The sequence below is a fragment of the Gopherus evgoodei genome, chromosome 7 (assembly GCF_007399415.2).
Source record: "Gopherus evgoodei ecotype Sinaloan lineage chromosome 7, rGopEvg1_v1.p, whole genome shotgun sequence".
In the NCBI taxonomy this organism is placed as follows: Eukaryota; Metazoa; Chordata; order Testudines; family Testudinidae; genus Gopherus; species Gopherus evgoodei.
This window is the reverse complement of record NC_044328.1, coordinates 98,937,725-98,960,595: the sequence shown is the minus strand read 5'-3', so window position 1 is coordinate 98,960,595 and position 22,871 is coordinate 98,937,725. Positions and strand designations below refer to the sequence as shown.

Below are 22,871 nucleotides of genomic sequence, written 5' to 3'. Positions count from 1 at the left end.
CCCATCAGGGCTCTGTAGGTGCTAGTGCAATGCCAATGGTAAATGCTGCTCCAACACTGAACAAGTAACCGGGGGCCCTAGCCAGGACCACGTTTTGGCGCTATGTTAGAAGGGAGGAAAAAGAGACAAGACCCGCAGCTGGGACTGCTCTATGATGACACTTGACAATTTAATCATGCCTGGAGAGAGCCTGGCTAGGGAGAACCAAACTCCCATACCACTGCCTCCTTGAACTGGTATTTTCCCAGGTTTTGATTTACCTCAGTGTCAGAGCATGTTAGCTTGCTCAACCCTGGAATCTCCCTGCCTCCCTGAGCGGCGCTGCAGGGCACAAGAGGTTAAACTCTCTGCGGACAGAGTGTCCCAGGACCCCGGGTAACTACAGGGTGCTTGGGAGAGTTACCCAATGGTGGCCCTTTCATCACAGCCGTCCTCTGAAGCAAACAGGATCGGCCCAAGTTATGAAACCTGGGTTGTTCTGACTGCATTGGGGCCCAGCGTCAGGGATGCAGGAAGCACCACGCAGCTGTGAAAAGGCCCCTTCTGAGCAAGAAGCTCTTGCTGCCATTGGGGCGGGTAGTAAAGAAAGAGCCAACTGCTAGATTGCTGTGAGCTGGTTACCCCCTAGTTAAGCCTGACCAGGGTTTAGATGGGAGAGCGGGTAGAGGTGTTGCAGGGACTGGTGTAGGTTGCAGTGAACACCCTCTTGTTGGACTCAGTGCAGATGCCCCCATGTGTTGCGAGGGGGCTCTGCAGTACAGGGAGTGGGGTGGGGGCTCAGTAGGGACCCCTCAGAGTCAGTGCTGGCACCAGTGTGGCATTAAGGGGTACTGCGCTGCCTGGAGCAGTGTAGGGGGCCCACTCCCCTCAGCAGCAGTGCTGACATTACTGGGGCGCTGTGTGGCAGGATACCCTGCTGGTTGGTGTGGCGCCCGCTACTCTGCTGTAGGTTTTTGGCAGACACACAATGCTGCGGTTCTAACCCCTCATGCAGATTAAGGACATTTTTCCCAAGCGCAGAAGCATGAAATGCACCTCACTACCCAAATGCCGGCCTAGGTCAGTCCCTGATAGTCCCAGTTAGATCAGGGGTGGGGGTTGTCCCTTCCGTTTCACTCCCTGTCCTAAACTGATGCTTTGGCACAGTGTTAACGCTTGCTACACTCTACACCAGAAGTAGGTAAATTTCAGCAAGTGGTGAGCAGTCTTTGTATAAACAGCTGTGATGTCCCACCCCAGAGGCAGCTGAACCTCAGGATATACGTACACCACTGATTAAGGTGTCAGTGTAGCAAGGGTAGACATACGCCTCTAGCTTTCATATAGCTAGCACGGGTAACAACAGCAATGATGATGTGGTGGCATAGGCATCAGCATAGGCTGGCAATCCCAAGAGAAGCCTGCCAGGGACCATGGCTACTCATGAGTGGCTAGCCCGTGTTGAAGTCTATGATGCCACACCTGCACTGGTGGTGTTACCTGCACACTCTAGACTAAAGCTAGCATCGGTATGCCTTCTCACCTGCGTCACACCTTAATCTGTGGTACAGACCCCCCTCACCCCCTGTGGCACTGCGGGAGTGGTCTTTGTATAAACAGCTGCCAGGCCCCACCCAAGAGGCAGGTGCAAGTGAGGCTTAGGGTATGTCTACACTTAAACCATTACAGCTACAGCCTCACCACTGTAGCATTTCCGTGTAGAGAGGACCTGCGTTCTCCCGTCTGCGTAGGTAATTCACCTCCCGAGAGGCAGTCACTAGAGTGACAGAAGAATTCTTCCATCGACCTAGCGCCATCTACTCCGGAGATTAGGTCAGCATGGCTGCATCTCTCTCCATGTAGTTATACAGCTGTATGTTCCCAGTGTAAACCACCTCTTTGTATCCTTCTGAAGGATATGACAAACCAATCCCATCTATTGGTAGAATCTGCCCCAGGCAATTACCTCTGACCTGGATGAAAAGTGGATTTAAATACCATGCATGCACAGTGCTGTTACAAAAACAGAGTGACACTCCATCGCTCCCACCCTGAAGAACGAAGATGGGAGAATCCTGTGGTTTCAGGCTATGCTCACTGCAGGCATTTTCCCTCGTGCATGGCAACTGTACTGTGGTCAGCATCTCCCTTTCTGCAAAAATAGAAGTCAGAGAAAGACAAAGAAAAGTGCAGGGCCATTACTTAACGGGGAGGGAGAGCAAATAATGGCGGACACAGGGAAGGCTGAAGTGTTTAAAGCCTTTTTTTGTTTCAGTCTTCACTAAAAGGTTAGTTGGGACCAGATACTTAATACAGTTACTATGAAAAAGGGAGAAGGAAGAACACATTCCAGAATAGGGAAAGAACAGGTTAAAGAATATGTAGCTAAGTTAGATATATTCAAGTCAGCAGGGCCTTCTTAAATGCACCACAGAATAGTTAAGGAACATGCTGAAGCAATCTGCAAACCAGTAGTGATTATCTTCAAAAACTCTGGGAGAATGGGTGAGGTCCCAGAGGACTGGGGATAACACCTATCATCTGCCAAAAGGAGGAAAATGGAGGGCCCGGGGAATTATAAGCTCAGTCTGCCTGACTTTGTTACCCAGAAAAAGATACAAGCACAAATTATTAGACAATCAGTTTGTAAGCCCCTAGAGGATAATAAGGTTATAAGGAATAGCCAACATAGATTTGTCAAGAACAAATCATGCCAAACCAACCTAATTTCCTTCTTTGACAGGACAACTAGCCTAGGGGATAGAGAAGCAGTAGATGTGATATATCTGGACTTGAGTAAGACTTCTGACATAGTCCCACATGACATTCTCAGAAGCAAATTAGGAAAATATGAAATTACTAAAAAATGGGTGCATAACTGGTTCAAACACTGTTCTCAGAGGGTAATTATCAATGGTTTGCTGTAAACTGGGAGGACGCATCTATTTAATATTTCCGTTCATGACTTGGATGATGCAGTAGAGAGTATGCTTGTAAAAATGCAGATGACACAAAGCTGAAGAGGGTTGCTAGCACTTTGGAGGACAGGATTAGAATTCAAAATGACCGTGGATGAACTGGTCTGAAATCAATAGGATGAAAGTCAATAAAAACCAAAGTGTAAAACACTACACGGGGGAAGGAAAACTCAAACACACAAGTACAAAATAGGAAGTGACTGGCTAAGCAGCAGTACTGCAGAAAAGGAACTGGAGGGTGACATCGTGGATCTCAAGCTGAATATGATTCAAGGCTGTGACACTGCTGCAAAAACAGCAAATATCATTCTGGGATGTAGTAACAGGAGCGTTGTATGTAAGACACAGGATGTAACTGTACTTGCTCTACTTGCGGTGAGGCCTCAACTGGACCCGTGTTGTTTTGGGCACACTTCCATGCAAATGGTTGTTATAAAGATTAGTTGTTCTCCATGTCCACATAGAGTAGGAAGAGAAGTAAATGGATTAGATTGCAGCAAGGGAGATTCAAGTTAGATATTAGAAAAAACTTTCTAGTCCTTACCTATTGTTGGGGTTAGAACAGGTTACACAGGAAGCAGGCAGAATCCCCTTATTGGAGGTTTTAAAGAATGTTAGACAGACACCTAGCAGGGATAGTCAAGGTAACCTTGATCCTGCCTCAGTGCAGGGGGATGGACCAGGTGACCTCCTGGGGTCCCTTCCAGTCCTATGTTGCTATGATTCAAAGTGAAACAACAGAAAGGAGAGAAGGAATGGGAGAAGGGGTGATATGGAGAAATACAGAGAGGCTGTTGCACATGGCAGCTTGCAAAGGCAAAAGCTCTTGCGCCCACATCTAGGAAGGACAGAGGAGGAGGCTAGTGCTAGATGGGAGGGGAAGTTCAGCCCCTGCAAGTAACAAGGCACCAGGGAAGCTGTACATGACAGGGGTCTTGGAGATCGAGGCCAATAGAGGGGAGCCAACCTCAGAGCTTGCAATGAGCAGCAGAGACATGATCAGATCATGGTATGTTTTATTCAGTACATTCCCCACCCTGCCCAATAAGATCCAGGCTAGCAGCAGTGACAATGTTCACAGGGCATTCCCCCCAACCCCAGTATGTTCACAGGCCATTCTCCACCATCCTCTCAGGCACCCATCACAACCATCTGGTGTGGGAAAGATCTGGTGGAACGGATGAGTCTGAGGGTGTCCACTCCCCGCACAGGAGCAAGCCAGGGTTGCCTTGGGGCTGGGCTGACTCCCTGCATATCAGCCCCTCTCACAGATGACCTCGATGACACTCTGCTCCATGGGCACAGGGTCCAGGCAGCGGTGGGCTGTGCTGCCCACAATCTCATCTAGCAAGAAGTGCACCAGGTTCTCATCACAGACAAAGCGCCACAGGTAGAGCTGTAGATAGTAGCAGTCCACCTGGATCTGCTGCAGGCCGTAGCGCCCAAAGGTCCGCAGCCGCACGCACTCCAGGAAGGTCTTGAGGCTGATCTTGATGATGCCAGTCAGGACGGAGACCTGGGGTGGGTGGGGGTGGGGAGGTCATTCAAGCACTGTCCCCTATGGGCTTGGAGGACACAGCGGGGAAGAATCACCCCCAGGACTCCCTATGTGGCAGAAGGAAGTCTCTTGTGGAGAAATGAGGCCAGGTCTGGGCTGCACCCCCAGCCGGAGGGGCAAGGGGGTCAGTGGCAGCTAGGGAACAGGGAAGTGTGAGTGAACATGGAGTGGGTGTGTGACAGCTCTGGAGGGAAGGGTCCCCAGAGGACGGGGGAGGTGTGTGGGGAGCTCTGTTCCTTCTTTAATGCACGGGGGTCGGGGGCTGTCCATTGAAGATTAATAGAGCCTAAGGCCAGAAGTGATCTGATGGAGTGAGTGTTGGGAGCTGTGTCCCTGCTCTGATGCACTGGGCAATGTGGGGGGGGGGGGAAGGAAAGGGGGTGGCGGCTAGAGGACAGGCTTAGTTTAGGGGGCTCTGATCTGTGGGGGGCTCTCCCCCACCCCCAGGGCGGCAGTTCTGCTCACCTTGTTGAATTCCACGGGGCTGAAGATGTCAATGCGCTCAGAGAAGAGCTTCTGAATGTTACTCAGGAGGTTAGTGTCCAGGGGGGCACTGCACAGAGAGGGGCGGGGGGAAGAGGCAGAGACAAAGGGTTACCCACTCACCAGCAGTCAGGAACCCCATTGCATAGCAAGGGATTGCATCTGGGCAGCCCTCCTCACCTGAGGCTGCATCTGGGAGTGAAACACTGGGTCAAAGCCCTCTCCTCTGGGGCGCAGCTAGGAGCAGGCCCACCTGCCTTCGTGCAGGCCACTCACCCCAACACGTAGCTAGGAGAATAGACACCTCACTGCAGCTCTGCCAGTGCCTCTCAGTTCTGACTTGCAGCCCCCTGCTATCCCAGCCCTGCCAGTGCCCCTCAGTCCTGACCTGCAGCCCCCTGCTTTCCCAGCCCTGCACTCCCCCCGGCAGTGCCCCTCAGTCCTGACCCACTCCACACCCCATTGCAGCCCCCTCACCTGGGCGTGTAGCTGGGTGCGTAGCGGCTCTGCTGCCGGGAGCTGCTGTACACAGAGAAGGTCCTCTTGCTGGAGTCGCTGCTCTGGGCCTTGCGGACGCCCTCCTCGTACAGGAGCCCCACCTGCAAGGGGGCAAGCAAGAAGCCTGGGTGAGTGCAGGGTCCCTGGCGGTACAGGAAGTCCTGGATCCTCCTTTTCCCCACTGACCTGCACGTCGATGGAGGTGGTGTCCTCCACCACCCTCTTCATGACAGCCCGCACATTGCGTGGCTCAATGGTGTTGACCCAGTCACGTGTCTCCACACTCTTGCGCAGCATCTGCGAGATGATCAGCCCCTGCACCTTCACGTAGTGGTTGAGCAGCCTCTGGGCTGCCTCGCGGGCCTCTGCACACAGGCTGGTAACCGGGGTGATGGGGTAGTGGTCCTAGGGAGGGAGAAAAGTGGGTCAGCCTTGCTGGACAGGGCATTTTCCCCAACACCCACTAGCTCCACATAGGGGCACTCAGGAGGGACAGGCTGCCCCCACCCTTCCCCACATGTGCCACCCAGCACCACCAGCTCCATGTGGGGTAGGGGCACTCAAGACGGCATGGGCTACCCCAATCCTACCCTGCCCAGTGTCATCCATACATTGCTTCCCCCAAAACTGCTCCCCTCCCTGATGCTCCCCATGTCCCCACTGCCTGCAGGTGGGGATGGAATCTCACACCCACTGAAGGAGTGGGGTGGTCAGATCAACTGGGACCTGAAAGGAAACCCTGTGACATGCAGCGGAGCTCAGGGGGGTACATGCCCACTCACTAGATCTCCCACTGCCATCCAGCTTGACTACATATATCCCAGCCCTTCCCCTGGGCAAACAATTCCCCAGGGAACATCCCCTGGAAATCTGGCTTAGTCACACTCCCTGGGGCCACCTCCTAACACGCTTCTCTTCAGGGCTCAAACCCCTCAGATGGAGAATTCCTCTCCCACCCCTGTCTAGGTCCATCCTACTAGCCCTTGATGGGAAAGGAGGCTTTGGGTATTGAGGGGCTTTGAATTGAACATGGGGTCCCAGGTGGAGAATCCCCAGACCCAGATAGACAGAGACTCCCCTCTCTGCATATTGAGGGCCTGGATCCCATATCAGGATCCCGGGGGCTGGGTGTGTTTTCTCCTCACTCCTGGGTCCCAGGGGTTGGCGCCTGCCCACCTGCACTAGGAACTGCTCGTCGGTCAGGGTGAGGATGTAGCTGATGGTGGAGGTCTCGTAGTCCAGGCAGAGGCGGGAAAGCAGAAGCAGCACGGCAGGGGGAGTGGAGCCACCCTTGTCCCCTGTGGTCTCACAGAACTGCCGTGCCATCTGGCAGATGGCCTTGATGAAGCCAACGATCAGGCCCTCGCGGACACCTTGGCTGCAGAACTCACCCTGGGGGATGAAATTGGGTGGGGGGGAGGGGTTCAGCACTTCCTATCTTGCTGCCCGGTAGAATGGCTCCTCCTGGAGCCAGGCAGCTACCCTGACACCATCTCCCCACTCCATGTCTGCTCCCCCAGATGAAGACTGCCCATGGAATACACCCGGACGACAGACCTGGTGGGGATGTGGGTGCAGATCGAAGGACACCAGCACAAATGTCATAGTGGGAGGAGTCCTGGGAGCTGTGGGTTGGGATTAGGGAGAAAGATACTGGAAAAAGTTACAGGGACATAGGACTCCAAGGGACCTCCTAGGTTATTGAGTCCAGCCCCTGCTATCGCAAGTAACCAGGCCATGTCATCCCGGCCACAAACTCCCTTGTAAAACTAGCTGGGCTGTTTGCCCCCCACTCCACCTGCTGGGAGGCTGTTCCAGAAACTTCCTCCTCTGATGGGTAGAAACCTTCTGAGTTCCAGCCTCGGCTGATTCCTGGACACTTTATCCCCATTGGTTCTTGTGCCAACACTGTCCTTTAGCTTCAATAGCTCTTCTCCCTCCCTGGGGTTTGCCCCTCTGCTGTATGGATAGAAAGCAGTCAGATCCCCTCCTGGCCTTCGTCTGACCAGCGTAAACAAGCCCAGGTCTTTCAGTGTCCTCTCCTAAGATCAGCTCTCCCTTCTCATCAGCCTAGGAACTCTTCTCTGCACATGAGCCAGTTTGAAAATCTATCCGATAGACAGGGCTTTTCAGTCCACCAGAAGAAGGCTTAGCAAGATCCAATGGCTGGAAGCTGAAGTTAGACAAATGTAACTTTGAAATAAAGCAATTTCCTAGCAGGGAGGGTGAATAAACCCTGGAACAGCTCACCAGGGGAGCGTGACCTGGCCACCGCCTGGAGTCTTTAAAGCAAAACTAGATCTCTTTCTAAACTAGATCTCTTTCATGCTTTAATCCAGCGTCTGGGGGAAATTCTACAGCCTGCGTGTGCGGGAGAGCACTGGGTGAGCATAATGGTCCTTCTGGTTTTAGAATCTGTGGAAGTCTCACATGGCTCCTTAGTTCAGGAGATAAAACACCCAGCTGAATTGTGTATCAACATAAAAAGGCACATCTATGGTGTAGTCTCAATTGCACAAAGTCCTTGCGGGGGATGGGACATTCATAAAGGCTACAGCTCTGAAGCCAGTTATGAAGTCAGGAAGGGCTCAGCAGCAGTCAGGAAACCCCTGTAGACTGATACAGAACAGTACAGGTCTCTCGCAACTTACGTGTATTTAACATGCGCGATTTCAGCTTTAGGCTGAAAGGCCTGGAGTCCAGGAGGGGGCGTGGCCTCAAGATTTAAAGGTCCTGGGCCACCAGCTGTGGCTGGGAGTCCCAGGGCCTTTAAATTACCCAGGGGGCTCCCAGCTGCAGAGGTGGCTGGTAGCCCCTGGGGTGAACTAAAAGGCCTGAGGCTCCAGTCACCGTGGAGCTTCGGGCCCTTTAAATGCCAGCCCCAGCCTGGTTGCGAAAGCTGCAGGCGGGATTTAAAGGGCTTCTCCGGGCTTCCCACCGTGGCGGGAAACCTGGCGGAGCCCTTTAAATCCGCAGCGGGGAGCCCCTTAAATGCCCCCCCTCCCCAGCTCCGCCACCAGAGCTGCAGGTGGGATTTAAAGGGCTTGGGGTTCTGACTATATGTGGTTTTCGCTTTACGCGATAACCGCGGAACGGAACCCCCGCCTAAGATGCGACAGACCTGTATCTGCATAAACACATTATTCTAGAGGTCCCCAAACTGGGAGGTGTGTCGCCCCAGGGGACCACGGAGGAACCTTCAGGGGCAGGGGGCAGCAGGGACCAGGCCATTTGCATGGTTGGGAAGGGAGCACCATCCAGCCCCTCCTTGCCTGCAGTTCTGGTCCTGTCCCCAGCCACATTCTCGGGCTTGTGCCTGGCCCTGATCCTAACCTGGGGGTGAGGTGGGGCTGGGCCAGAGCCCAGTTGCCAGCCCCCACCATACCTGACTGTGGGCCCGGTTTCCGGCTCCCACCACAGCCCCTGGGGCTTCACCCCTGCCCCCAGTGCTATTATCCCCCTTATATAGATGGGGAAACCAAGGCACAGAGCAGCTAAGTGACTTGCCCAAGGTTACCGAGGAAGCCTGTGGCAGAGCAAGAAATTGAACCTGTCTCCTGAGTCCTAAGCTAGTGCCTGAACCACTGGACCATCCTTTTGGGTCTCCTCATCTCTACAAATGGCGCTAATGATAGCGACCGACCTTATATAGCGCTTTGAAGATGTCCTGATGAAAAGGGCGAGAAGAGCTAGGGATTGCTGAGGGGCATCAGAACTGTTGGAGGAGAAACTGAATACCCCTGACTCTCAACCTCTAACTCCCATGGCTCACAGTCCCTTCCTCCCCCCAAGCGGTGTCACCTTGAAGTAGGGCTTGTTGGAGAAAGTGATGTCCTTTGCCGTGAAGAGGTGGACGTAGGTGAGCACAGACTTGATCTGGTTAAGGACAGAGGCTGAGATGGTGCCCAGCAGCTCGGCCAGGTTGGGGCTCTCCTTGCCTGCCAGGCGCGGGGCAGCTAGTGACTGGCGCACATCTGTCAGACAGTCCTGGTAGAAGCTCTGCAGGGCCAGCAGGTACTGGTGGATGCGCTCCTTGGCAGCCCGCACCACAATCTCCGTGCCCTCTGCTGCCACGTTGGAGGCTGGCAGCAGCTTGGCCAGGGCTTGGAGGCGCCGGTGGAAGCGGTCCAGGGCCCGCACCAGCAGTGAGTTGTCCCCGACCCCTTTCTCCAACTGGATGCGCCGCTCCACCAGGGAGAAGTATGTCTCCATGAGGGAGTTGACAAAGGCCACCAGCTTGTCCTGTGCCATGCGGGTGATGCCCTGCATTCCTTCTCGGCTGACAAAGAGCTCCTGGTAGGAGGCGATCACCAGGCACATGTTGCTGACAAAGATGTTGCAGCCACGGTCGATGAACTCCAGGATGTCAGTGATAGGGGCACCACCTGGCTGCCCCAGCTCTGCTTCTAGGGCCTCCAGCTCAGCCTTCAACCGGCAGCGGGCATGGGAAAGAAATTCGTCACACAGCTCCTCTGCTGGTTCATCCAGCTGTAGCAGCAGCTCCACACACTCAGCCAGGTCCTTTGCCCCTGAGCCCCCGTCCCTACCAAGGAAAAGAGAGGACACTGGAAATGGCAGGGGAGCTGAGACACGGACCCCCCACTCTCAATGCACCTGCAGCAGGGTTTAAGGGATGGCTATGGGAATTAACAACAGCATCCAGCTTCTGGACCTGGAATCCAGTCCATTTGTCTTAAGTGGGGTGATAATTCTGAAACCTAATGATAGACTTCAATATTGCTGATTTCCACCATGCCGTCACTATTTGTGTTGACATTAAGTTTCAGAGTTAACAAACCAACTGAAATGAATGGGGGCAGTTGGCTGATTAAGGTAATAGTCAACCTATCATCCTTTGGATCAGACCTTTGCACCCATCTACCCTGGTATCCCTCCCACTCTGGGTCAGACCAATGCAGCTGTCCCAACTTGCTCTTTGTCCACTCCCCCAACACTGGATCAGATTCAAGGGCCTGTACCTGAATTTCTCCCGCAGCTTCTGCGCCAGGTTGGCCATGATCTTCTGACAGTCGTCCTGGATGCCCTGGAAGGAGGGCATGTGCTGGTACTGGTGCAGAATAGAGCGGGCTTTGCTGTAGTAGCGCACTGCCTGTCCATAGGCCTCCAGCTCCACACACTTGGTGAGGCGGGCAGGCAGCTCAAAGAGGAACTGCAGCTTGCGCAGAAGCATGTGGACCCCTGGGATCCAGAGAAACCCTGTTAGAGGCAGTGCCAGCATCCCCTAGCACACACCTCCTCCCTATGCCCTTCTCCAGCTGCTCAGGCACGATACGGCCTGGAGCTCTTCATGGAACCTCCCACCACCCCTGTTCTATCCTGATTCTTTTGGTCACTGGGTGGTTCACTGGGCGACTCTTCCCCCTCCATCAGCTGCCATCTTGGCCCTAGATCAGGGCGACCAAGGTAATACTGCCCTCCCAAGCTGTGAAGCAGAGCAGCCGCAGCACTGGCCAAGCAGGGGAATGAACAGTGCAGCTACAGGGCTCTCCCTCCCAGGCTTCCCTCCACACCTCATTTCTATCCTTGGAAGCCCTAGATCCACTCCTGAGTCCCTGTCTCGTGAAAAGGGGCTTGGTGTCTTGGCCCAGCCAAGGCAGAGGACAGCACCCCTGCCACCCTCTCCCAGAATCCTCTTGAACCTCACACAGCATTTACTGTGTTGGACACAACTGATGAGCTTATCTAGCCTGACATGCCTCCCCACACCATCCCTACTGCCCTTGATCAAACCAATGAGCCTAATTCAGCGCTGTATCCCTACCGCCCCAGATCTGACCCTTTGATCTTTCCAGTTGGCTCAGAGGGCAGCGTGTGGCCAGTACCCGAAAGCTTGGTGATCTGCTCGTGCTGGTCCTGCAGGGTGCTGCTGATGCGGGCGCTGAACTCCGTGATGACAGCCATGTTGGCAGCCAGGCAATCCATCTCGTCCTCCATCTTCTTGAAGTCATTCTTCATCTTGCGGATTGTGTCTGGGGAGTAGAAGAAAGAAATCACCCAGGCCTAAAGATTCAGCCCCAGTGCTAAGGACACATCTGGATGACTGGGGTCTGCGCAGCCCTGCATGGTACCTGTGGCTGAGATGAACTTGTTGTAGTTCTCATAGACCAAGGTCTGCATGTCGCTGTCCAGGGCGCGGATCTGCTTTACCATGTCAGTCTCACAGTCCATAAGCTGGGTTAGTGAGCACTCCTTCCTCAGCTAGGGAGAGTAACAGTGAGTGAGGGGCATGGCCAGGGATGCCAGCTCTGCCAATGCCCTTCAATCCCCACCTGTTTCCCTATTATCCCAACCTTGGGCGTAGGCCTACAGTTCTGCCAATTCCCCTCAGTACTGACCTGAAGCCCCCTACAATTTCAGGCCTAGACTAGGTGCCCTCCCCAGCTCTGCTGGTGCACCTCAAGCCTGACCTGCAGCCCCATCAATCTCAGGCCTGAACTCCTCTATTCTACTGGTATCCCTCAAACACGACCCGCAGCCCACCCGATATTGGGGGATGGAGGTACATGGGAGGGAGCAGAAAGGAGGCAGGCAATAGTCACCGGCAGGAGTTGCGATACTGAAATGGGTTTGACAGGCTGGTTTCCCTGAGAAACAGACTATAAAGTCGAGCCCTTTTGGGGAGAATCCCCAGGTGCAGTCACTGCTGTGACGGGGTTCCAGGGAGGGAGGAGAGAGAGAGTGTGTGTGTGTGTGTGTGTGTGTGTGTGGTCCCGCCGGGGGAGCTACCCAGCAGGAGTCTCGGTGTCTGGTAGGGGTAAACTAGGGACTTGAGGGGAGAACCCTAGAGCCTCGGTATGGGAGGGGAGGCTCCTCGGGCAGGGATCGGCGATCCAGGCGCGGGGAGGGAGTCCGGCAGAGGGGTCGGTATGTGGGGGGGCTCATAGAGGAATACTGGGGGCAGGGCCTTGGTACACAGGGATCCACAGGTGTTGGGGGTCCCCCCGGGTCTGAGCACATCCAGCGCCAGGGAGCACCTTAGTGAGGAATACTTCCGGGTCGAAGTGCGCCCCATTGATGTCAGTAGGTCCCCCCGGATCCCCTCCTGGGGCCAGGCCGCCCTGAGCCTCCCCCGCCGGGTCCGGCAGCCCGTAGTAGAGCTTCAGCATCCCGTGCGGCCGCCGCTTCCCGCCCGGCGGCTCCGAGCCGGGCTCGGCCGGCCCCGGCAGGGGACCCGACATCCTCCCGCGGCCGAGCCCCACCGCTTTGTTTGGACGGGAAAAAAGACACTGAGGTCACTTCCGGGACCAGTGACGTTCTGTTGGGACCATTCCCTCCCCGCCAACGACGATGAGGTCATTTCCGGGATCAGTGACGTTTTGTTGAGAAGGTTCGGTCCCCAATGACGGCGAGGTCACTTCCGGAATCGGAATTGTTCTCTTGGTTTAGGGAACGATCCCCTGGAGCGGCGCGTCGCCAGTGGGAAGCAGCGACGCGCTGTTTGGCAGACAACAGCCTCTATCTCCACAATAAGCCTTTGGCTGGGGGGGCACAGGCGCTGCGTGGCTCCCTAAGCCTATGGCAGGGCCCCATCGTGCGGTGATGTCATCATGTTAGCATATGATATCATCCACTTCTACGCACATATGAATTAATCAGCCATCTACACAGCATTTCCCAGACCATTTATGACGTCAGCAAACAGGCGTGATTTTATGACATATCCTGGTCCTTATTTTACCACATGACACCTTCAAACTGGTTTATGACATCATGCTGTTACCATAGAATTTCAGTTACAATCTGTTAGTCTAGTTAATCTGTGCATCCATCCACAACTCTGTCCCCATGCACACTCATCATCTAATCTATCCATCCATCCCTTTCCATATCCATCTTATGTATCCAACCCATCTACGAATCCATGCCCTCACATACCATCTAATCTGTCCATCCATCCATCCCATTGCCATCTAATATTCCCATACATGCTCATTTATCCATCTATAATCTATCATGCATGGGGACAATCTAATGTGTTTATTGTGATATCTCAAGTTGGGGGTAAGAGTTTATAATGATTCCCCATCCTGTATCCTCTTTTCCGCTCTCCCAGTGTCCCTCCACTCAGCGTTCTGCAATCCCTTCTCCTAGCCCCTATGGATGTTCTGCAAACCCTTCTAGAACTCTTGAGTTTTTTATGACCTCAGCACCCTGATCCAAGGATTCTGAACCACTTCTAGCCTGCAGTGACATCATGCCATCACTGCAAACAGCCTCCAGCCTGCCTCCTGGAGCTAATTACCCCCTCCCAGCACCATGGTCAGCATCAAAGTTTCCAAGCAGCTAGTCCTTACACCTAGCATGGGATGGGGAGGTATGAGCTGGAAGGACCCCTTTGTCACCATCACTTTCCCCAGCAAAGTAATCTTCACCAGTGCCTCCCTCCTGCTGCTGCTGGTTCACATGGGTATCTTCGGAGGAGACCTCTACCACTTCACTGTGACCCAGAAGTTCGATCTCATGAGCTTTCATGGCACCACAGTACTACTGGTAAGGGGAGTCCTCTTGTTCCTTGTCTTGCAGCTTGGCCTAGAGATTAAGGCACTAGCCAGGTACTTTGGACCCCTGCTTTCTACGCCCATCTCTTCCACAGACTCTGTGACCTCAGGCAAGTCACCTCATCTCTGAAGTGGAGATAACTCATCCCTACTTGACAGGGATCTATGGGCTCTGGCCACTATCAGACCTTAGGTTCAATCCAGGTTGGCCATTTCTATATCCCTTATACATTTGAATACTGAGGGATGGCTATAGTATGAGGGGTGTGAGGAGGGCAGTATTAGGACTCCTGGGTTCTATTCTCATCTCTGGGCAGGAGTAGTAAGACATTTAGGAGGGGAGTGGGGTCTATCAGGTTAGCACTGGGGAGTGACAGATCAGGGAAGGGTCCTGACCATCTCCCTGACCATTTGCATTGGTCTCTGCAGGTATCCCATGTGATGAGCTTTTACTGGGCCTTGCTTGGAACATTTTACACCTTGGAGACCAATGACAAGGTTCTCAGGGGGTTTGCCCTGACCTCGCTGGGTAAGTAACTCCAGCCAGATGCCTGAACTGATGTGTATTCACAGCAAGGGCAACAGGGGAAACTCAGCTGAGTCTAACCAGTTTAAGTGGTTGGGGGGAGGAGCAGGAGTCAGGATTATTGGGTTCTATCCTCAACTCTATCTTAGAAGTGTGCTCCAGTGGGAATACCTTCCAAAGCCAGTTTACATGGGGTATGGCAGCTGGGATTTAGGCTCCCCAGCTCAGGAGGTTTCTGAGCATGACTCAGAGCCACACAGGGGCACAGCCAGAGGAGCCGTGTGTCTGAGGGTGAATGTGTGATCACTCAGTTATTCTGGGGAGAACTCCATTCCCATCCCCTTGACCAAGGCTCTGGCTCTATCCCTTCTAGCGATGAACTTCTCCCTCTTCGTGGGCCGCTTTTGTCTGGACTACCTGACTATTGAATACAGGGAGGAGTTGTACTGAGCACCCGCCTGGCCTTGTCCAAAGCAGCCCTGGAGAGAGATGCACACGCAGCATTCATCCCCAAATCTGTTCGACTTGGGAAGCGGGGAGGGAAGGGGGCAGTAACACACTGCTCAGGCTGTAGCCAAAATCAAGTTTAATAACAATACAGGATATTGCTGTAGTGTAAGAGATGGCGTCATTCATTAGTCATGTCACCTTCCTGGGAGGTGGGAGCAAGGCAGTCATTACAGCCAGGATCTTTCCCCCTACACACCCAATGGGCATTCAACAACTCACGTGGCCATAACCCCTACCCCAACACCCTGACCACATGGTCATGCTAACGGGCATAGGCCTGATCCAACCCTCTGGCTCATGCTGGAACCAATACAAGGGAGGGGAAGAGGTTCAGATTCCAGCCTCTTCATCCCCCACCACAAACAGCCCCCACCCACTGGTGGAAGTCATAGGACTTATGTTCACAGATCTCCTTTCCACTGGCAGTGGCTTGTGAGGAAGGTGATATTTTTCCTCTGCTGCCTTCCAGCCTAAGTCCCATGCCACCTCCCCTACCCCAGGGCTAGCAGAGCCATTAGCAGAAAAGGGTGGGAGCTTGGGAGGTTGCAAAACAGCAGATCTGGATTAAGGCCTAGTCAAAGAGCTGGACGCAGGAAAGCAGCATGGTTAGAGGCAACGGTCTGTTTTTGGGCGGGGGAGGGGGAGGGGGGCGTGGTGTGTGCTCTCTTTGGTCACTGCGTCCGCCCCATGCATTTCACAGCCTGCAGGAAGAACTGTTCTCCTATCAACCATTTCAATAAATAGATGGAAAGCAACTGTACTCAAAGCATGAAACCCCATCCCCACCAGAGCTCTGAAAATCCACAAGCCAGGAAATCTCTTCCCTTCCCACCCCACAATCTTTAAACTCCAGTGCTGACCACCATGTCCCATCCCCTCCCTAAATTCCAGAACAGGTCAATACTTCACACACACACACACGCGCCCCTTTCCAGTAGGGGATAGCCCAAAGCACCGATGGTGACAGCTCTGTACAGAGATGGGAAGGACCAACTTTGGAATTACACTCCCCCACCCCCGTGGGATGCTGGGGGCCACCAACCCCACCCCATTCTCATTAGTAAAACAATCAAACCCATGAGGCCCAGCCAACTCCTTCCCTTTCCCCTGGTATTCTGAGATGGGAAGCGAAGGGTCCCCTCAACAGAGATGATGTTGGGGGCGGGGGTTAACGACATCTCATCCCTGCAAATAGCGCTGGACATAGAGGGGGGGATCTCAGTATTTGCCCATTGAATTCTGGCAAAGTTAAGGCCTAGGTAGTTACTGATGTGAAAAATTAGAATAGATGAAAGTAAGTTATACCTCCCCATATAGCTCAGTAGGAGGGGAGGGCAAATGAGGATGCAACAAGGGGCTGGTTACTGTCATTTGGTTTGAGCCGCATTTGCAAAACTAAAATGTGTGTGTGTGTGGCAGGGAGAGAGTTGGGATCCAGTGCCCACTCCATTTGAATCCCCAAAGGATGTGTGGGAGCAGGGGTATGATGGAAGATTCTGTACCACTCCTATTCCCAGCAAAGCAGAATGGCAGTTTTATGTGGGGTCTGTGAGTGGGGATGCAATCCTGCCCCATCCCCTGGCAGGAAAGGAGGTTTCTGTTGGAACAGTCCTCACCGCAAAGTCCCAGCAGCTGGCTGTATCAAACAGATCCGCTGTCTCCCATCTAGTTGAGACCAGGAAAATAATTACACCTCCCTCCTCGGGGCAAAGGGATTTGGGGACGGGGTGAATAAAGCACAAGGTGGCTTAACGTAGCACATGGGCGCAGAATCAGAGAGCTTTGCAGTGCTCTGAGGCTACAGGAATGGGTCCATCAAATATGGGATGGGTTTGACAAGGCGCCTCTGAGGAAGCAGAGGCTGCCCAGGATTTGAGAATCGGAAAGGGGAACAAAAGAGCCTTGAACACTTTCAAACACCTGCATTCAGACAACTGTGTTCTCACCCACTGAGACAGACTGAGTTAGCAGGCTCCAAGGGATGGACAGTTGAGAGGCTCCTAGGGGAAGGGCATTGAAGCCCAGGGTTTAAGGAGCCAGATGCCAGTTTCAGGGGGGCAGGGCTGTAATGCCAAGAAGTTCATGCTTTCAAGACAGTGCGGGACATTTGCCCTTCAGTGCTGCTACCACCCAGCTCTTCTGCAGGCAGGAATGGAAATGCCCAATTTCCCTGCACACACACCACCAGCAGCACTGCTAGTTACAGAATGGAGAAACTGAGGCATGGGGCACGGAAGTGACTCACCTGAGATTGAACAGGGTCAGCAGCAGTGGGAACAGAACTCAGGAATCCTGGCTCCCCATCTCCCTGCTCTGACCAATAAATCCTTGTGGGCTGGCAACGGAACCCAGGAGTCCAGGCTTCCATTCCTGTGCTGCCTCTCACTTGCCCGAGTCCTCGGACATACTCACACTAGAAGCACAAGCCCTCCCCGATCACCAGACGCTTTCCTCTTGCCTGGCCCATTCCAAAGCTGAACAGCTATAGTGACTGATTCTCAGCTGGAGCACTTAGCGACCAGAGGGCTCATTCCAGCCCATCTCGGGGGCCCCAATCCATAGCTGTACAAGTCTCCCCTTTCCTCCAAATCCTGCTCTGCCCACCCCACCTAGAGATTTATTTGAGTCTCATTTTTAAAAGAGGCCAAAGTCACTTCACAACCCCCCCTCCCCATCAGTTTCATGTTTTGACTCTTAGCTGAGCTGACCCAGCAGTGTCCTGGCTGGGGGCTTCCCCTTGTACTCCCCCCAGAGCCCCACTTGCAGCTGCCAGTCCCCAGCATCCCTGCCTTGGCAGGCCATTCTTAGTGCCCAGGGAGGAGCCACCAGCTCGGTTCATTCCTGGCCCACCCGGATGTGGGGGTTGAACATGGGGTCCAGGTTGGGGTCATTGTCGGCCGAGGCCCGGCCCAGCTTTGACATGATGATGATCAGGGTTAGGAAGCCAATGCCGCCAATCAGGAGGATGATGACAAACCGCTGCATCAGAGATCTTGGCTGCCGCTTCTTGGACCCAGAGCGACTCCTGCCAGGGAGACTTGTTATTAGCATGACAGTAGCAGTGCCCAGAGGCCCAAAGCAAGATCAGGGGCACATCTGGGCATGTGCATCATTAGCAGTATTATGGTAGCACCCAGAGACCGCAAATAAGATCGGGGGCCCATTAGCAGTAATACGGTAATACCTACAAGCTCCAACCGAGATTACGGCCCTATCACGGATGTGCACTGGTTTCCTCCCACCCCCAATCACTTACTTCAGAAGCTGCGCGAACCAACTGAGTGTTGACCGCCGGCGGTACTTGTCCTCATCACAGTCGATTTGGGTGCCGGATGCCCTGCTGCCGCCCCCACCCTCCCGGGTGTCGTAGACCTTCCGTGGTGTAGAGGCTGCTGGGGAGATGGGGGAGTGTAGGAGCTTAGCAGAGAGCTATTGGCACCAGGAAAGGAAAAGGTTGGGCGGGGGGGGGGGGTACAGGCACCCCCTAGCCATACTGTCCCCACTTCCACCACAGCTAGGCAATCCGTACACCAGTTCTTCCCCAGCCCTGTTGGCTGTGGTCGACCCAGAATCCTTTGACCTTGGGTTATCTTGACCTCTAAGTGGACTCCTGATCCACAGAGGAGTGAATGGAAACAGCCTACGGGACATGACACACACAACTGCTACCCCACTCAGAAGGTAGCCACTGGTTCCTCACTTCTTAGGGGCTGTGTCCCACTGACTCATAATCCCCCCATCACCAGAGGGGAGGACAACTACGCTGCTCACCTGCATTGATGGTGATGGTTTCATTGCTAGTATTCCCCATGTCGATGACTGAATGCTCCTCCTTCACACCCCCATTGTTCACGCCCTGCTGCTGCTGTGGGGAAGAGAGACCGGGCGGAGCGCTGTAGGAATAGGTTGACAGGGCACTCTGCTGGATGGTCTCCTCTGAGTTAGGGCCTGCAGTTGCTGCCAAGAAAGGAGGGAACAAAGTGAATCCTGTGTGGAATGGGGCAGCCTAAGACACCTGTCTTCCATCTACAAAGCTGGGACAGCAAACAGTGACCCACTTGCTCCATGAATCTCTGTGTTAGGGGCCTAACTAGAACTGATGCCCTAGAACTGAAAAGTCTCATATCCCATTCCTTGATCCCTGAAAGCCAGCTAGTCTTCCCCTCCCATCACCTTAGAAGAGACAGCAGATGAAACTGGACCCCTTGGTCTCATCCCAGGTAGCAGGAAGGTGGGGACTCTGGGCTAGACATGCCCATTGTTCTCAGCCAATGTGGAAGGAGGGAATAGCAGCCTAAGTGGGCCCAGTGGTGAGCTGGAGCCAGTTTGCGCAAACCGGTTGTTAAATTTAGAAGCCGGTTTAGAACCGGTTGTTAAAGGGGTGGGCAATTGGGAGAGGGACGTTTTTCTGTCATTACACCGGCCCGCGGGCCACATCCGGCCTGCCTGAGCTCCCAGCTGGGGAGGCTCCCCAGTCCCTCCCCCGCCTTCCCCCCTCTTGCAGAGCCTCAGTGTGCCACTCCTGGGCAGCTCGGCAGCTCCTGCCACTTTGAGTGGCATGGTAAGAGGGTGGGGCTGCAAGCTCCAGCGGGCCGCGCACCATCCATACACGCTGCCCTGAGCAGCATGGTGTTGGGGCTGGGAGGAGGGGTTGGATAAGGGGCAGGGAGCGGTTGGAGAGGGTGGAGGTTCTGGGGTGGTAGTCAGGGAACAGGGAGGAGGGTTGGGTAGGCGTGGGAGTTCCGGGGGTCTGTTGGGGTGGTGGTGGATGGGGGGTCGGGGCAGTCAGGGGATAGGGGTGAGTTGGGTAGGGTCCTGGGAGGGGCAGTTAGGGTGGGGGGGGTCTTGGGAGGGGGAGGTCAGGGGACAAGGAGCAGGGGAAGGTCGATGGGTTGCAGGTTCTGAGGGGGGCAGTCGGGGGCAGGACATGGGTGGGGACTGGATGGGGGGACGGGCTGTTTTGGGAGGCACAGCCTTCCCTACTTGGCCCCCAATACAATTTTGCAATCCCAATGTGCAGGGTCGCCTTTAGGAAGTGCAGGGCCTGATTCGAACAGTTTTGACAGGGCCCCAGCAGGGATGACTAGAAAAAAAAAAAGGTGAAAATTCACGTGGGGCTTGTACTCACAGGATGGAGCTCTGAGTCTTCGGCAGCGGGTCCTTCACTCGCTCACTCGATGTGCTGACAAAGACCCGGAGCGAGTGAAGGATCCACCGCCGAAGTGCTGCCCAGGAACCGGTAGGGAACCGATTGTTAAGATTTTGGCAGCTCATCACTGGGTGGGCCCCTAGATCTGATCCAGTGGGTGAGGGTGGGGGAAGTGGATACGGGACTAGATGGGCCCTGTGCAGGCATCAGTGGAGCCATTCCTATATCCACAGAAAGCAGCACTCACCAGAGAAGCTAGACCAGTCAGTGTAATCTGTGGTATCAGGTGACTCTGTCTCTTGTATGGTATCAGCCTCATCAATCTGAGGAGAACAGAAAAGAACTATGTCAGACCTTAGACACCAAAGCAAACTCTGCCCCATCAACTCAGCCAATCCCAGATAGTGGTTGCTGCTCAAGCCGGAAGCTAGAGTTCCGTCTGCCCCATCCCACAAGAGGTGAAAGGCCCCATAGTCTGTTTCCCATCTCCGGCTGGTGCATTAACAACAGTATCTGTTCAGCTTGGCCGTCCTCCTGGCTCCCATCTTGAAAACCCTCAGAGAGGAGACCCACAACAAGACGAGAGTCTCATGGGGAATCTCTTACCAGTGGCAGCCCAAGCCCGGCCCGAGCCCAGTTCACGGTCGACAGTTTCTCTCGCAGCACTGAGGCCACCGGACTGACCAGGTTGGCTGGGGGGAAGATCGGACCCTTGCAGCTGGGACACTGGTAGCCAGCTGGGGCCGTGTTCTTTGGGAGCTGGTTTGCCATCTCATTGAGACATGACCAGTGAAACAGATCTGCAAAGGTGAAGCGCATGGAATGTCTTTAAGTGAAGGGTCTAAAATCAGTTTACTTCCCTAATCAGATCTACTTCACAAACATCTCCCCTTCCATTAGTCCCCAGGCACAGCAAGGCGGCTGGAAACCATTCTGCCATAGACATTGTATTCATCCACGCAGTTCTCATAATTGTAGGGGCTTTATTCCCACTCTCAGAGGCCAGCTGGTTCTTATGTGGGGCAAAGGGGTGGGAGAATCTGTGTCTAGATATAGCTGGTCTGATGAACAAGCTACAAAGACAGAATAAACAGGGTGCCATTTTGGCAATCACTTTTCTGACCCAAGTTTTAAATTGCTTTTTAAAAAAAAATCAAGCTTTGGTGGCCAGGTCTGTCACTTGCTAATGAAAAGAAAACCAAGCAAAGCTCTTGAAATGCCCCCAAAGCCATGGCTAAAAGTACCTCACCATAACACACAAGACGGGCAGTATCTTTGGTGGACAGGAGGGTGTTGCAAAGACGACAGTTGGGGTTGTAATCACTGTCCTGAAGCCACTGGAGATAGGACTGAACAATGCACTGGAAAATACAGGAAGTTAGTGAGAGAAAGCCCATGGCATGGGTGAGGTAGGATTGCAACTGGAGGGGCAGCACAAGAGACTTTACATTTTAAGGCCTAAGGGGACCAGTACAATAGTCAAGTCTGAACTCCTGCCTAGTACAAATTACAGAATCTCCAGTGATTCCTGCATCAAGCCCATAACCTGTGTCTGAGCTGGAGTATCTCCTCTAGAAAGATGTCCACTTATGACTTAAAGATTGCAACAGATAGAGAATTCATCACATCCCTAGGATTTGTATATAGAAACATCCAATGAGGTCCATGCCAGCAGGCCCCTGGACAGAATTGTGTAAGGATCAGAGGAAATATGAGGAAAGTGTCCATTGCTGGATATTAACAGGATGCACCGTTCCAGGAATCATGACACAGGATAGGGGAAGACTGATAACCAAAAACTGAGGTTGGGGGCAGGGGAGCGGGTTGTTGAGCAAAGAAGACTTTCAGTTGCTTACAACCCTGGATCAAATATGAACCAGTGTCCAAAAGGAGAAAGCCCCATATCCCATTCCCCACCCTCCTGAGCCTGCCACCCCCCCTCCCTGGGGTCGGATTAGAACTGATGGCCCAGAGACTCCTATTCCCCTGAGATGCCATTGCTCAGCAGCCAGACTGAGGCTGGAGTCCAGTTACCTTGGAATGGTTTGCGACGAGGCAGCTTTCACAGACATTCACCCGGTGCTCAAAACAGAAAAGGTTGGTAACTTTCCTTTTGGGGCATTTACACAGCCCCATGGTGCTTCACTGATAACACAGCAGGAGAGAAAGTGTACTGAGCAAAAGCAAAACCCAGATCAACCCCACTCCCCTCCCCAGCGCTGGGACAGAACCCAGGAGTCCTGGCTCCCAGTCCCCTTCTGCTCTAACCCACGAGACCCCACTTCCCTCTTGGCTCCAGGGAGGAACCCAGGAGTCCTGACTCCTAGTCCTGTCCCGTCCCGTCCCCCTCAACCACTAGACACGAGTCCCCTCCCCAATGCCAGGAACAGAACCCAGGAGTCCTGGCTCCCATCCCCAGGGCTCTAACCACTAGACTCCACTCCCTTCCCTAGTGCCAGGGAGGGAACCCAGGAGTCCTAGCTGCCAGTCCTGCTTTGCCCCTCCATAGGGTCCCCCTGCCACTCACAAACTCCTATTGAGGCTGAGTCCGCTGTTGCCACGTCTCTTCCGGGTAGGACGCAGTTTGATGACGTTCGACCTGAGCAAGTCCCCGCAACCCGGCGCTCTCAGGGAAAGTTCTGGTTCGAAGCCTCGCGAGAAGTCGCCGTTG

General features: G+C 53.9%; 3 protein-coding genes across 4 annotated transcripts; 1 reads left to right on the top strand and 2 right to left on the bottom strand.

Annotated features, from left to right (window-relative positions):
• Positions 1-3,956: 3,956 nt before the first annotated feature.
• On the bottom strand, positions 3,957-12,711 carry VPS51 (VPS51 subunit of GARP complex). Its single transcript, XM_030568791.1, has 10 exons — positions 12,492-12,711; positions 11,586-11,715; positions 11,340-11,486; positions 10,476-10,695; positions 9,298-10,039; positions 6,673-6,888; positions 5,683-5,901; positions 5,476-5,597; positions 4,981-5,068; positions 3,957-4,473 (listed from the first exon to the last, which is right to left on the bottom strand). Exons 1-10 carry the CDS (start codon positions 12,693-12,695, stop codon positions 4,213-4,215), a joined length of 2,349 nt encoding a protein of 782 aa, XP_030424651.1. The 5' UTR covers positions 12,696-12,711; the 3' UTR covers positions 3,957-4,212.
• A 91-nt stretch (positions 12,712-12,802) lies between these two features.
• Positions 12,803-15,032, top strand: TMEM262 (transmembrane protein 262). The gene is made up of 3 exons (XM_030568794.1): positions 12,803-14,007; positions 14,445-14,544; positions 14,915-15,032. Exons 1-3 carry the CDS (start codon positions 13,774-13,776, stop codon positions 14,989-14,991), a joined length of 411 nt encoding a protein of 136 aa, XP_030424654.1. The 5' UTR covers positions 12,803-13,773; the 3' UTR covers positions 14,992-15,032.
• A 78-nt stretch (positions 15,033-15,110) lies between these two features.
• ZFPL1 (zinc finger protein like 1) lies at positions 15,111-22,815 on the bottom strand. Of its 2 annotated transcripts, none has more exons than XM_030568792.1 (8): positions 22,728-22,815; positions 22,235-22,345; positions 21,450-21,561; positions 20,807-21,000; positions 20,448-20,523; positions 18,823-19,008; positions 18,308-18,443; positions 15,111-18,076 (listed from the first exon to the last, which is right to left on the bottom strand). In XM_030568792.1, exons 2-8 carry the CDS (start codon positions 22,334-22,336, stop codon positions 17,887-17,889), a joined length of 996 nt encoding a protein of 331 aa, XP_030424652.1. In that variant the 5' UTR covers positions 22,337-22,345; positions 22,728-22,815; the 3' UTR covers positions 15,111-17,886. The 2 variants fall into 2 exon arrangements, with proteins under 2 accessions (XP_030424652.1, XP_030424653.1); XM_030568793.1 differs by having other exon boundaries at positions 18,308-18,440.
• Between the last annotated feature and the right edge of the window lie 56 nt (positions 22,816-22,871).

What these genes read in the sequence shown, in the direction of transcription:
- VPS51 (XM_030568791.1), bottom strand. Translation starts at nt 12,695, where the DNA reads ATGTCGGGTCCCCTGCCGGGGCCGGCCGAGCCCGGCTCGGAGCCGCCG. An exon ending in GCAGATCACCAAGCTTTCGG is followed by an intron (nt 10,696 to 11,339) that starts GTACTGGCCACA and finishes TCTGGATCCCAG; the next exon opens with GGGTCCACATGCTTCTGCGC. An exon ending in GCCCCGTGGAATTCAACAAG is followed by an intron (nt 4,474 to 4,980) that starts GTGAGCAGAACT and finishes CACCCACCCCAG; the next exon opens with GTCTCCGTCCTGACTGGCAT.
- TMEM262 (XM_030568794.1), top strand. Translation starts at nt 13,774, where the DNA reads ATGGTCAGCATCAAAGTTTCCAAGCAGCTAGTCCTTACACCTAGCATG. An exon ending in ATGGCACCACAGTACTACTG is followed by an intron (nt 14,008 to 14,444) that starts GTAAGGGGAGTC and finishes TGGTCTCTGCAG; the next exon opens with GTATCCCATGTGATGAGCTT. An exon ending in GTTTGCCCTGACCTCGCTGG is followed by an intron (nt 14,545 to 14,914) that starts GTAAGTAACTCC and finishes TATCCCTTCTAG; the next exon opens with CGATGAACTTCTCCCTCTTC.
- ZFPL1 (XM_030568792.1), bottom strand. Translation starts at nt 22,336, where the DNA reads ATGGGGCTGTGTAAATGCCCCAAAAGGAAAGTTACCAACCTTTTCTGT. An exon ending in TGCCCGTCTTGTGTGTTATG is followed by an intron (nt 21,001 to 21,449) that starts GTGAGGTACTTT and finishes TCACCTTTGCAG; the next exon opens with ATCTGTTTCACTGGTCATGT. An exon ending in AACCATCACCATCAATGCAG is followed by an intron (nt 18,444 to 18,822) that starts GTGAGCAGCGTA and finishes CCATCTCCCCAG; the next exon opens with CAGCCTCTACACCACGGAAG.